Genomic DNA, 14,773 nt, shown 5'->3' on the forward strand with positions numbered 1-14,773 from the left:
GTGATAAATAGCACAATATTTTTCATCTGAGTATTTGTTAGTCAAAATAATCCATACATTGTTTTTTAAAACTCAAAAACGGGTTGTACGAGCTCAGGTCATACTGGCCATAAATAGCAAATAGAAGTTCAAAACGTGTAATGTTCACAAGAACTTAAGTTGATAAAAAGATTTAACACAACATTAGGTGATAATATATTATTATGGATTTATAATCAGCTATAATTAAGAGGTTATTTTGTACCGGGAACACAGAATTAATTAGCATGAAACAAACACAACAGGGTTTATTAATCAGCAGGACAAAAACCTCAAACACAAGGCTAAATCTACACTGCAGTTGCTTACCAAGAAGACAGTGAATGTTCCTGAGTGGCCTAGTTAAGGTGTTGACTTACTGTACCACCTACTCATTCAAGGGTTTATTATTTTTACTATTTTCTACATTGTAGAATAAGACATCATAACTATGAAATAACACATATGGAATCATATAGTAACCAAAAAAAGTGTTACGCCATCATTACTTCAAGACATGAAGGTCAGTCAAACCAGAAAATGTCAAGATCTTTGAAATTTTCTTCAAGTGCAATCGCAAAAACCATCAAGCGTTATGATAAAACTGGCTTTCTAGAGGACCGCCAAAGGAAAGAGTTACCTCTGCTGCAGAGGATACGTTTATTAGAGTTACCAGCCTTAGAAACTGCAGCCCAAATAAATGCTTCAGAGTTCAAGTAACAGACATCTCAACATCAACTGTTCAGAGGAGACTGCGTGAAACCACTACTAAAGGACACCAATAATAAGAAGAGACTTGCTTGGGCCAAGAAACACAAGCAATGGACATTAGACTGGTGGAAATCTGTAATTTGGTCTGATGAGTCCAAATGTTAGATTTTTGGTTCAAACCGCCGTGTCTTTGTGAGAAGAAGTGTAAGTGAACGGACGATCTCCGCATGTGTGGTTCCCACCATGTGATGGTGCTTTGCTGGTCACACTGTCGGTGATGTATTTAGAATTCAAGGCACACTTAATCTTTTCCTTCAAGACTGTTGGAAAAGCATTCAGGGTGAAGCTAGTTGAGAGAATGCCAAGAGGGGCGGCAGGTAGATCGGTTAGGTTGCTAGATTGAATCCCCGAGCAGACAAGGTAAAAAATATGTCATTCTGCCCCTGAACAAGGCAGTTAATAACTTGTTCTTAACCGATTTGCCTAGTTAAAAAAGTGTGTAAAGCTCTCAAGCTTGTTAAAAAAAAGTGTTGGTTACCACATGTGATATTTTATAGTTTTGATGTCTTCACTATTATTTTACAATGTAGAAAATAGTTAAAATAAAGAAAAACCCTTGAATGTGTCCAAACTTTTGACTGGTAATGTAACTCAACGGCAAGATTTGAAAATGGTTGTCTAGCAATGATCAACAACCAATTTGACAAAGCTTGTAAATACTTATGTAAATTAGATATTTCTGTATTTAATTTTCAATGAATTTGCAAACATTTCTAAACATTTGTTTTTACTTTGTCATTATGGGGTACTGTGTGTAGTAGATTGGTGAGAGAAAAAAATGCATTTAATCCATTCTGAATGTTTGAAGGCTATTGAGGTTTGAAAGCGCGAATATCAATCAGTTGAATATCCAACCTGACACGGACTTTACCTCGGTGTCGGTCGTTATAGCAGGGATCATCAACTAAACTCAGCAAAAAAAAAAAGAAACGTCCTCTCACTATCAACTGCATTAAATTTCAGGAAATTTAACATATGTAAATATGTGTATGAACATACCAAGTTTCAAAAACTGAGACAAACTGAACAAGTTCCACAGACATGTGTGTGACTAGCAAAAATGGAATAATGTGTCCCTGAACAAAAGGGGGGAGTCAAAATCTAAAGTAACAGTCAGTAAATGGTGTTGCCGCCAGCTGCATTAAGTACTGCTTTGCATCTCCTCCTCAAGGACTGCAACAGATTTGCCAGTTCTTGCTGTGAAATGTTACCCCACTCTTCCACCAAGGCACCTGCAAATTCCCGGACATTTCTGGGGGGAATGGCCCTAGCCCTCGCCCTCCGATCCAACAGGTCCCAGACATGCTCAATGGGATTAAGATCTGTGCTTTTCGCTGGCCATGGCAAAACACTGACATTCCTGTCTTGCAGGAAATCCTGCACAGAACGAGCAGTATGGCTGGTGGCATTGTAATGCTAGAGGTTGATGTCAGGATGAGCCTGCAGGAAGGGCTCATGTGCTTTATGTATTGATTTGTTGTTAATAAAAAAATATTTAAAAAAGAGCCTGCAGGAAGGGTATAAAATGAGGGAGAATGATGTCTTCCCTGTAACACACTGCGTTGAGATTGCCTGCAATGACAACAAGCTCAGTCCGATGATGCTGTGACGCACCGCCCCAGACCAGACCCTCCACCTCGATCCCGCTCCAGAGTACAGGCCTCTGTGGAACGCTCATTCCTTCGACGATAAACAAGAATCAGACCATCACCCCTGGTGAGACAAAACCGCGACTCGTCGGTGAAGAGCACTTTTTGCCAGTCCTGTCTGGTCCAGCGACGGTGGGTTTGTGCCCATAGGCGACGTTGTTGGGGAACCCTGCCCTAATATAGCCTTACCCCATCCCATGGCAGCATCCAGCTTCAGCACTAACTTTCAATTGAGACATGAAAGTGAAACATACCGTGTAAGATTCGATTCCCAGGAATGATACTCCCTCCGTTTTACACAACCGATTGTTATAAAAACGAGTCGAGAGTAAAAACTCTCCCTCTCGGAGAAGGGACTGGAGCTTGAGGAGGGAATAGACTACTTTTGAAATATATGCATTGCCAATCATTTCATAACCTTTCAACATCCGCAGTGGGCATCAGATAGCAGAAAATCTAGCTTTTTATTTAAGTTGTATCACTAAATAATAATACACCATGAATAATACGCTGAACCAACATTACGAAGAGAAGGTGCGGCCATGTATCGACCTCATCGACTCCCTGCGCTCCCTTGGCGTAGAGAAGGACCTTGCGCTGCCAGCCATCGCCGTGATAGGGGACCAGAGTTCGGGGAAGAGCTCCGTGTTGGAGGCGCTGTCTGGGGTGGCTTTGCCAAGGGGTAGTGGTGAGTGATAATTAGACCTGGACTCATGGATAGACGCACTGGCGTACCTGACACCCCAGCAGCCTCAGCTTATCGATGCGTTTTAAAAAATGTATTTAATAAATCATTTATACAGTAACACTCCAAAAAGTCACTAATAACATTATGTACTAGGAAGCTACGTTCTTGTGCTTCAGGAATGTGACTAAAAAATATATTACTGATTGAAAGTATATGGTATGTCCTTGAATAAATGCCGTGATCAAGGCTAAGATGGCGCCAGACGACAGTGCAATGAGTGGAGCTTACTTAGCCTAATTCTTCTTAGTTTTTGAAGAGAAAACAATCTTAGTAGAAGCGACATATTTAACAGTTTGATTGCCGTAGCAACATCAGGGAAACTGGGCGGAGTTCTGTAACATTAGTCATGCGGTGTTGTAAATGTAAATGAGCCCCAACCTGGGCTCGAACCAGGGACCCTCTCCACACATCAACCAGTCACTCACGAATCATCTTTATCCATTGCTCCACAGAGCAAGGGGAACAATTTCTTATCGGTCTCAGAGCGAGTGACGTCACCGACTGAAACACTTAGCGTGCACCACCACTAACTAGCTAGCCATTTCACATCGGCCACATAAACATAGAGGGAGTCAAATGTAGGTAAGCAATAACAATTTCGGAACAACTACTAGTCGAATAACACATGGGAGAGATGACGAATTGTGTCAAAGAAATGTATTTATAGACTAATACACTTGAAACAAATAGCCAAACCGAAAACTGCAGACAGTATTAGTTCCTCCCCTGCGATCAAACCACCATAAAAAAAAAGTGAAACGCAGCCTAACGTGATCATTGACAGCTGCCTTGAAGGACACAGATAAAAAAATGCTTTCTGCTACTAAGATCAGTGAAATGTAGGCTAAACCGATAACTTGAGTGAAGATCAGAAATCTCAACTAGCAAGCAAGTCACAGCAATAAAGAATTGAGTGTGTACCCACCGGCCTCAACACGTTACGGAAAGTGATGAACCTTATAGGAAGCTCTCGGGACAGGTCGTCTTGATACTGGACAGCCAATAAATGAACAGATGCAAACAGGTTATCATCTTTAGCAGAGTTGTTGTTGTTAAGGGCTTGAACAAGAAGAGCTTCATCGATACGTATGCTACATAGCTACTGAAACAGATGTCGTTTTGCTATGTTTTGGAGGAAGAACATTGTTTGCATCCATGAGCTAGCTAGTTTTTTTATGACCAGCACTGTAGGTGCGCGAGACAATTTTACCAGCAATGTAGCATACGTATCGATGAAATGTTGTGACATATGAAATACGAGTGATAGTGTAATCACTACGTAAAACAAAAAGGTGTCATCTCAAATAACCCTAATTTTTAAAACAGTTCTTATTTGACCCATCGGACCCATCTATGTGAAGCTAGCCTCAATTAAGGATTGGCCACAATAGTGGACTTTGCGGTTAGCCTTCAAAATAAAAATATGGCATAATTATACTATTTGTATTAATTTGTGTAGTGTCTTAACACTTAGTACTTATTTATGTAATAAGAAAGACTCGGAATACAAGCAATTGAACTGGAGCTTCACATTTACTCAAACGAGTTAGTACCAGAATAACATAGAACAACACTGCATGACCAAGGGTGCTCCATCCTTAAATGGGACATCAGTAATTAACAGAATATAACAATTTGCATCACTGTCAATGACATACTTTTATTTTGAAGGCAATCCGCAAATTCCACTATTGTGCCTAATCCTTATTGTGGCTACCTTCACAACACATAACCCGGTCTGGTCGAGCCAGATGATGCTGAATAGCCAGATGAAGCTGAATAGCCAGATGAAGCTGAATAGCCAGATGAAGCTGAATAGCCAGATGAAGCTGAATAGCCAGATGAAGCTGAATAGCCAGATGAAGCTGAATAGCCAGATGAAGCTGAATAGCCAGATGAAGCTGAATAGCCAGATGAAGCTAGCTAGCTGGCGGCTTATAACAGGGTTAAGTAGCTGGATAGCTATTTATTTTTCATGAACTGGAGTTCAGTTTCAATAGGCGAACAAGTGGCAACCTAGCTAATACTTACACAAGGATTCTTAAACCATTGCTAAGAATAATGGAAATTACTACAGTTTCTACTGGTCATTGTTTTCAGGCTGGTTGTATTGGTGCTAGCTAACATTAGGTAATACCAAGATAAAGCTAGCTACTCCAGAAGTTGCGCTCGAACAAATGATACTTTATTACCCAACGTGGTATTGTAAACACATTGTTAGTGGCCGGTGTTTGCTTGTTTGCAAACTTTTTTGTACAGCTTTGACAGTGCTACATTATATTTTTTGACACACAAAGACCCAAATGGCGATCCATATCTGACTTCTCCAGCAGGTGGCGTTTTAATATAGAGGTCAATGAGAAAGTGTTGAAATGTGGTTAACAAAAATGGAATGGCTTATTCAGTAAGTGTGGCTTATTTGGTTGAATATATTTTTTGTGTGTGCATAGATTGTTAGGAGTATACTGATAAGTAGGACACATGACATCCCGGCAACTTAAAAATAAAATAAAAACTTTATTTTGGAGTCGCACCCATTGTTCACACGCATATCTGTCCTCTTAGCTAGAAGTAACTGCCTTAATTTTGCTGGTCACATTGGGTCCATAATAAATACAAATTGAAAATGGTCCCACCCAATGATGTATATAAACTTTGGATTGCTGATGCCATGTAGCCTATTGGCCATTGAGAGGCTTGAAGCCACTGGTCAGTCAGCCAAATTGGCACTCCTCCATAGGAATGAATGGAATTCTACAGTATTTCCAGTATTTCAATTACATGTTTAATTAAAAAAACAATAGTAGCGGGACCGTAGCATTAGTAAAAAAAATCAATAATAGAGTACCAGTCAGAAGTTTGGACACACCTACTCATTCAAGGATTTTTCTTACTTTCTACTATTTTCAACATTGTAGAATAATAGTGAAGACATCAAAACTATGAAATCACACATACGGAATCATGTAGTAACCAAAAGAGTGTTAAACAAATCAAAATATATTTGAGATCCAAATGAAAGTAGCCACCCTTTGCCTTGATGACAGCTTTGCACACTCGTGGCATTCTCTCAACCAGCTTCAACTGTAATACTTTTCCAACAGTCTTGAAGGAGTTCCCACATATGCTGAGCACTTGTTGGCTGCTTTTCCTTCACTCTGCGGTCCAACTCATCCAAAACCATCTCAATTGGGTTGAGGTAGGGTGATTGTGGAGGCCAGGTCTTCTAATGCAGCACTCCATCACTCTCCTTCTTGTTCAAATAGCCCTTACACAGCCTGGAGGTGTGTTGGGTCATTTTCCTGTTGAAAAACAAATGATAGTCCTACTAAGCGCAAAACAGATGGGATGGCGTATCGCTGCAGAATGCTGTGGTAGCCAGGCTGGTTAAGTGTGCCTTGAATTCTAAATAAATCGCAGACATTGTCACTAGCAAAGGACCATCACACCTCTTCCTCCATGCTTCACGGTGGGAACCACATATGCGGAGGTCATCCGTTCGCCTACTCTGTGTCTCAAAATTTGACTTTTCAGACCAAGAGACAGATTTCCACCGGTCTAATGTCCATTGCTCGTGTTTCTTGGCCCTTCTTTTTATTTGTGTCCTTAAGTAGTGGTTTCTTTGCAGCAATTCGACCATGAAGGCCTGTTCCACACAGGCTCCTCTGAACAGTTGATGTTGAGATGTGTCTGTTACTTGAACTCTGCGAAGCATTTATTTGGCCTGCAATTTCTAATGAATTTATCCTCTGCAGCAGAGGTAACTATGGGTCTTTAAATTGCCTCATGAGAGCCAATTTCATTATAGCGCTTGATGGTTTTTGTGACTGCACTTGAAGAAACTTTCAAAGATCTTGAAATTATCTGGATTGACTGACCTTCAAACTTTTAAATTATATTATGTGAGCAAAACATATAAATAGATGTGTATGTTTATCTCACATAATATAACTTAAAGTATACATTAAGGTGTCTGTAATAGAATAAATGAATGTAGCCATGAATAAATACATTTATATAGTTTCCTAAATCTTTTTTTAACATGGAGGAGAAGTAGCAAGATGGCTGCGTGGTAACATCAATACAGCACCCTCTGTCAGTCATTGTGGGTTTATACACATCATTGGTCCCACTGATCTTGCCTCCTCCACTGAGGTATAATAAGAACCGGAGACTGCGTCCGCTTGTTGTTTTCAAGGTAATCTATTCATGTTCGCATAGGCAGATTCATGGACCCTCTATACCCGGGTTGAATCCAGTTTATAAGGACCAACATCACATGCGCACTAGCACTCAGTGCATACAGGGTGCAGGGCGCGCAGCAACGATGACTAAAGTGGTTATTAGGATATGAACATTTTATATTCATGCTCTGAGATCATGATCCCAGCTAGCCCGGGGAAGTGCTGGTCGGCTTGTTTAGCTGTCCATATGATCTGACAGAGTTGCTGGAGAATGTTTGCTCGATAATGCTGTCTGTTCAGTGTGCACTGAGTGCTAGTGCGCAGGCTTCTTAATCCCAGTAAGAAAGATGGCAGCAACCACGAAAAAGTGAATGTGAGTAGATTACATTGAAAACAAAGCTTGGTCATCGTGGAGGCAGTCTCTAATTCTTATTATGCCTCAGTGCATGACATTGGAGAACAGGGAGTGGATTACCTAAAGATACTGGTACCGAGGCTAACTGCTTTCCATTTTTGAAGACATTTATTTTCATTGTTAGAGATGCCACTTGACCACCTAACCCAAACCCTTACCCTAAACAGAGTTCATATCTGTATGGTTGCATCATTTGTGGGGGATGACATGTTTACTGTAGCCTTGTTTATTTATCAATATCAGTCTCAAATAGATTGAAGAAGCCTATATTGCCTATATTGATTTGATTATCATTTGATCTCTAATTTCACTTGGTAATTAAGCATTGGTCAATTTAATTTTCATTAAAAGTAATTTATTTTTGGTTGCTTTAGTTGATGTATGGGCTTTTGTTCAGTTTCATTTGATCCCACTCTCTCTAATTCCTCCTCCTCTGTCAACTCTGACAGGTATTGTAACACGATGCCCTCTCGAGCTGAAGATGAAGAGGAAGAAAGAAGGAGAAGAATGGCATGGAAAAATCAGCTACCAAGACCATGAGGAGGAGATTGAGGACCCCTCTGATGTGGAGAAGAAAATTCGTGAAGGTGTGGTCATTGGTCTGCTGATCATAGCAAAGATGAAAGTCTCTAAAGTCTTATCTATGTTCTCTACTCCATAAGAGAGCACACCCATAAGTATTAAATACCTAAATGGCAAAAAAAAGATAACTTGATCCACTTTACTATTGTGCTGTTGGAACCCTGGTTGTTTCTAGCAACGGTGTTCTGTATTCTTATTCCCCCCCCTCCAGCCCAGGATGAAATGGCAGGTGTGGGGGTGGGTATCAGTGATGACCTCATCAGCCTAGAGATTGGCTCCCCTGACGTCCCAGACCTCACACTCATCGACCTGCCAGGCATCGCCCGGGTAGCTGTCAAAGGTCAACCTGAGAACATTGGTGAACAGGTACACCCTTCCACCCCACCCACAATGTTAGTGGGAAAACACTGTGCATTTTTAACCCCAGTTTTAGAACAGAAACCAAGTCCCCCCACAACATGTTATGTATAATAATGTTCAACATTTTCAGATTAAGAGACTGATACGGAAGTTCATCATGAAGCAAGAAACAATTAACTTGGTGGTTGTGCCATGCAACGTTGACATTGCAACCACAGAAGCTTTGCAGATGGCACAAGAGGTGGACCCTGAAGGGGAAAGGACATTAGGTAATCCCCCTTTTATTATTTACTCAACTATTATGGACCATGTTGACTTGTGTTGACTTTATGGAGTTAGACTTGTGGGTGTTTCCCATTGAACAGGCATCCTGACCAAGCCTGACCTGGTAGACAAAGGCACAGAGGAGACGGTGGTGGACATAGTTCATAATGAGGTTATCCACCTGAAAAAGGGCTACATGATAGTCAAGTGCAGGGGACAGAAAGAGATCATGGAGCGTGTCTCACTGACCGAGGCCACAGAGAGGGAGAAGGCTTTCTTCAAAGACCACGCTCATCTCAGGTTGGTCCTCTAGGCTGATGTGTCCCTCAGATTTTATACAATACGATCTATTTTATAGATTTTTAAATAAAGTTTGTACCTGTGTGATAACCAAACTGTGAAGTTGTGAGAAAAAAAAAATCCTTTCATTTGTGCAGCACACTTTATGATGAGGGCCATGCCACCATCCCTAAACTGGCAGAGAAATTAACTATTGAATTGGTGCATCATATCGAGGTAAATTCTTCTTCCATTACATTTCACTGCACAAAATCCTATACATTTGTTACTGAGTGACTGTTGCCATAAGCCATGACTCTGCATTGTGCCCTTTAGAAATCCCTGCCTCGTCTAGAAGAGCAGATTGAGGCAAAGCTGGCAGAGACACATGCCGAGCTGGAAAGATATGGTACCGGGCCACCTGAGGACTCGGCAGAGAGGCTGTATTTCCTAATTGATGTGAGTCCCCCAGCCTGCAGTCCCCAGATTATTTAGTTAGTCTTTTTCACTCTGCTTTGGCTTTGACTCTTGACCCAAACTCACAGCAGTCATGTTAGTCATTGTTAGCAAAATTGGAAAATTCTGGAAATAATTTGAAAGTTGATAATATTTTATATCCATAGCTTTTTCTATTTCTATCCGTCTATCCCTCTCCATGTATCCAACAACTTATTTTTCTGTGTCCCAGAAAGTGACTGCATTCACCCAAGATGCCATCAACCTGAGCACTGGGGAGGAGCTGAAAAGCGGAGTTCGTCTCAACGTCTTCTCCACACTCAGAAAAGAGTTTGGGAAATGGAAGTTACACCTGGATCGCTCTGGAGAAAACTGTGAGTGAACTATTATCACACACCCATCGAAAACAATGGCTCATTTCAGCGTGCTAGATAACAAATAATAGCTATGTGAATTGAGATTTCTGTACCAAATTTGTATTCAACATGGAAGGCTTATACACGTGCTTATTTAATGTAATGCAACAGTGACATCCTTTGTATATTGCAGTTAACCAGAGGATTGAGGGAGAAGTGGCTGATTATGAGAAGACGTACCGTGGAAGGGAGCTCCCAGGGTTCATCAACTACAAGACCTTTGAGGTGATGGTGAAAGACCAGATCAAACAACTGGAGGAACCAGCAGTCAAGAAACTGAAGGAGATTTCAGGTATAGTAGATGTTTGATCATTTTATTTTATACATATACTGAAACCCAGTTTGTGATTGTATTTGATATGGGGGCCCTATTTGCCAAACTGTAAAGCCAAGATGCTTTATGTATATTTTCCATCCAAGAATGTAATCTATCTGTGAGTCCCGTGTCAGAGTGATGTTATGGTGTTTCTTCCCTTCTCTAGATGCCGTTAGGAAGGTGTTCTTACTGCTGGCTCAGAGCAGCTTCACTGGATTTCCTAACCTCCTGAAATCAGCGAAGGTTTATCTCACACCATGCAATATTAATGTCACCATTTATCCCTGATATTCCCACAGTTGGTCATCAAACTGTATGTGAATGAGATGGCTGACATGCACCAACTATATTTATCTCCTGTTGATTGACTGAGTTGTATTTTGTTAACTACAGACAAAGATTGAGGCCATTAAGCAGGTGAATGAGTCTACAGCTGAGTCCATGTTGAGGACTCAGTTCAAGATGGAGCTAATAGTGTACACACAGGACAGCACCTACAGCCACAGTCTGTGTGAGAGGAAGAGGGAGGAGGACGAAGACCAACTCTTAACTGAGATAAGGAGTACGATCTTTAGCACAGACAACCATGCCACCCTACAGGAGATGATTCTGCACCTCAAGTCCTATTACTGGGTAAGCACTGTGTAAATCACTATCTTAGATGCTGGCCTAAACAAGAACCCTAAACAAGAACCTACCTGTATTTCCACCAGCTCTTCAGACTAGGGATAAGAGGGCACTAACTCAGAGATTGAATGGAACTGCTGATTCTTAAACTAATTTCTTCACCAATTCCCTGAAAGCTAGAATATAATATTGCATGTAAATGTGCTATAACATTATACAATTCAGAGTGTGTGTGAACCAACCATTGTGAGGGGACTACAACTTGAATGAGACAAAAGTGATGGTAGACCACTATATCTATCTATTTTATTAATAGGTGTTTTGTCTTGTCTGTCTCTTTATCTTTGCCAGATATCCAGTCAGCGTCTGGCTGATCAGATTCCCATGGTGATCCGCTACCTGGTGCTGCAGGAGTTTGCTTCCCAGCTGCAGAGGGAGATGCTTCAGACTCTGCAGGAGAAGGACAACATCGAGCAGCTGCTGAAGGAGGACTTCGACATCGGCAGCAAGAGGGCTGCACTGCAGAGCAAGCTCAAACGCCTGATGAAGGCACACAGCTACCTAGTGGAGTTCTAGTATGGACAGCTGCTTGTTAACATTTAGGATGGTCTTGACTAATGCCAGATGGATTGGTCAATGGAAGTAGACCTACAGGTGTGTTGCAGTGGGGTTTTGCCTATATATTCTGTGATCTCAGTTCATTGCATAGTAAATGTAATAGAAGGTACTATGCAATCAAGTCCTTTGTTATCCTTTTTTGTTGAATATTAATCTCAAATGTCTGACGAACGCAAGCAGCTAGTCTACCAGGTGGAGTGGGAACCTGCCTGATAACATTTGGGAACAGAGAAGGAAGTGCAATCATTTTATTGAAAGGCAATGTATAACTTGTGGTCTATATTTCTGCTGACATACATTTTATTGTTATTGTGTCTCCTTTTTATCATGTCTGGATGGTGGGCCTGTGGACCACTGAGCATCAACTAATGGCCTCACAATTAGGGTTTATCTATGTTAAACCAAGTTGTATATTTATTATAATTTCTTTAAAAATATTTAAGACAAATAAAAAATGTGTGAAGAAAAAAACAACATGTTGAACTATCAAATTTTATTGCACTCTAGATGAGACCTCTCAATCTGAAGTAGAAATGTTATGGTGAAACAGGTCCATCTACTGGTCTAGCCTAGGAATGACGCCATGACTCACCCCTCGCACTAACTTTCAATGAAGAAATGAAAGTGAAACATACCGTGTAAGATACGATTTCAGGAATGACAACGGCTGTTTTGTACCCATTAAAGGAAAATGAGTCGAGTGCTGAGGAGTGTTTCTGTCTGTAATAAAGCTCTTTTGTGCGGAAAAAAACACATTCTGATTGACGGACTGGCTCCCCAGTGGGTGGAGGCCCACCCAAGGCTGCGCCCCTGCCCAGTACATTTTCAAAATTAGTCCCTGGCTGTCATCAAATCAAATCAAAGTTTATTGGTCACATGCCCTGAATACAGGAAGCAAACGTAGCGAAATGCTCTCCTCAAAACTGCAATACACATGTACAGTACCAGACTGTACATGTTTTTTTTTATTTGTACTATTTTCTACATTGTAGTGAATACACCATAACTATGAAATAACAATGGAATGCATTTCAATCAACAGGTGTGCTTTAAAACTTCAATTGTGGATTTTTTTTCTTTCTTGGAGCCAATCAGTTGTGTTGTGACAAGGTAGGGCTGGTATACAGAAGATAGCCCTATTTGGTAAAATACCAAGTCTCCATTTTGGCAAGAACAGCTCAAAAAAGCAAAGAGACAGTCCATCATTACTTTAAGACATGAAGGTCAGTAAATATGGAACATTTCAAGAACTTTTCAAGTTTCTTCAAGTGCAGTCGCAAAACCCATCAAACGCTATGATGTAACTGGCTCTCATGAGGACCTCCACAGGAAAGGTAGACCCAGAGTTACCTCTGCTGCAGAGGATAAATTCATTAGAGTTACCAGCCTCATATTGCAGCCCAAATAAATGCTTCACAGAATTCAAGTAACAGACACATCTCAACATCAACTGTTTAGAGGAGACTGCGTAAATCAGGCCTTCATGGTCAAATTGCTGCAAAGAAACCACTACTAAAGGACAGCAATAAGAAGAAGACACTTGATTGGGCCAAGAAACAGGAGAAATGGACATTAGACTGGTGTAAATCTGTCCTTTGGTCTGTGGAGTCCAAATGAGAGATTTTTGGTTCCAACCTCTGTCTTTGTGAGATGCAGAGTAGGTGAATAGATGATCTGTGCTCTCTGGTTCCCACCGTGAAGCATGGATGTATCAGGAATCAAGGTAAGACCCAGAACCAGACCATAATCTAAGTAACAACGTTTATTACAGCAACAGGGGCAAAGAAACAGGACGGCAGGCAGGCTCAGGCAGAGGTCGGTAATCCAGAGGTGGGGCAAAGAAAAAGCCACATCTGACTGGCCAATAAAAATAAAAGATTAAGATGGGCAAAATAACACAGATACTGGACAGAGGAACTCTGCCTAGAAGGCCAGCATCCAGGAGTCGCAGCTTCACTGTTGACGTTGAGACTGGTGTTTTGCGGGTACTATTTAATGAAGCTGCCAGTTGAGGACTTGTGAGGCGTCTGTTTCTCAAACTAGACACTCTAATGTACTTGTTCTCTTTCTCAGTTGTGCACCGGGGCCTCCCACTCCTTTTTCTATTCTGGTTAGATCCAGTTTGCGCTGTTCTGTGAAAGGAGTAGTACACAGCGTTGTACGAGATCTTTAGTTTCTTGGAAATTTCCTGCATGGAATATCCTTCATGTCTCAGAACAAGAATAGACTGACGAGTTTCAGAAGAAAGTTATTTGTTTCTGGCCATTTTGAGCCTGTAATCGAACCCACAAATGCTGATGCTCCAGATACTCAACTAGTTTTAAAGAAGGCCAGTTTTATTGCTGCTTTAAACAGAACAACAGTTTTCACCTGTGCTAACATAATTGCAAAGGTGTTTTCTAATGATCAATTAGCCTTGTAAAATTGGTAACTTGGATTAGCTAACACAACGTGCCATTGGAACACAGGAGTGATGGTTGCTGATAATGGGCCTCTGTACGCCAATGTAGATGTTCCATTAAAAATCAGCTGTTTCCAGCTACAATAGTAATTTACAACATTAACAATCTCTACACTATATTTCTTATCAATGTGATGTTATTTTAATGGACAAAAATGTGTTTTTCTTTCAAAAACAAGGACATTTCTAAGTGACCCCAAACTTTTGAACAGTACTGTAGAGTATATCTGCATACAAAGTTGAATTTTGTGACGAGTACCTCATGGTTAACAGTATCAAAAGCTTTCCTTAGGTCTAGAAATAAAGCCCCAACAACACCGTCTTTGTTAGTCTTGGACTTCACATCTACCAGAAGAAAGCAGTTGGCCGTTTCTGTGGAGTCGTATGCTCTGAAGATAAACTGCATGGAGTGTAATGTGAAAGGGCTGTTGTTGAGGTGGGCAATCAGTTACTCTGCTACACACTTTTCAGCAACATTCGCAACCACAAGTAGTATACTAATGGGCCTGTAGTTACTCATGTCAGCAGGGTCACCTGGTTTAAAGATGGCCGTTATTATGTTTAGTTACCTTAGTAATGGGGCCAATTGTGTAATTGTGGTTTTAATTG

The 14,773-nt window shown here is 40.9% G+C and overlaps 1 protein-coding gene across 3 annotated transcripts; it reads left to right on the forward strand.

Moving 5' to 3' along the window:
* Positions 1-2,494: 2,494 nt before the first annotated feature.
* Positions 2,495-12,138, forward strand: LOC124004363 (interferon-induced GTP-binding protein Mx1). 3 transcript variants are annotated; one of them, XM_046313206.1, is made up of 12 exons: positions 2,495-3,126; positions 8,235-8,372; positions 8,579-8,733; positions 8,858-8,996; positions 9,093-9,291; positions 9,429-9,507; positions 9,607-9,729; positions 9,959-10,100; positions 10,276-10,434; positions 10,625-10,701; positions 10,852-11,091; positions 11,437-12,138. In XM_046313206.1, exons 1-12 carry the CDS (start codon positions 2,937-2,939, stop codon positions 11,659-11,661), a joined length of 1,866 nt encoding a protein of 621 aa, XP_046169162.1. In that variant the 5' UTR covers positions 2,495-2,936; the 3' UTR covers positions 11,662-12,138. The 3 variants fall into 3 exon arrangements, with proteins under 3 accessions (XP_046169162.1, XP_046169164.1, XP_046169163.1); XM_046313208.1 differs by lacking the exon at positions 2,495-3,126 and adding an exon at positions 3,674-3,768; XM_046313207.1 differs by lacking the exon at positions 2,495-3,126 and adding an exon at positions 7,587-7,743.
* Positions 12,139-14,773: the final 2,635 nt, after the last annotated feature.

The sequence above is a fragment of the Oncorhynchus gorbuscha genome, linkage group LG18, assembly GCF_021184085.1.
Source record: "Oncorhynchus gorbuscha isolate QuinsamMale2020 ecotype Even-year linkage group LG18, OgorEven_v1.0, whole genome shotgun sequence".
In the NCBI taxonomy this organism is placed as follows: domain Eukaryota; kingdom Metazoa; phylum Chordata; class Actinopteri; order Salmoniformes; family Salmonidae; genus Oncorhynchus; species Oncorhynchus gorbuscha.

Bases quoted from the DNA above. Each gene is read 5' to 3' on its own strand.
- LOC124004363 (XM_046313206.1), top strand. From the start codon at position 2,937: ATGAATAATACGCTGAACCAACATTACGAAGAGAAGGTGCGGCCATGT. The intron at 9,508-9,606 runs GTAAATTCTTCT...TGTGCCCTTTAG, and splicing joins AATTGGTGCATCATATCGAG to AAATCCCTGCCTCGTCTAGA. The intron at 9,730-9,958 runs GTGAGTCCCCCA...TCTGTGTCCCAG, and splicing joins GGCTGTATTTCCTAATTGAT to AAAGTGACTGCATTCACCCA.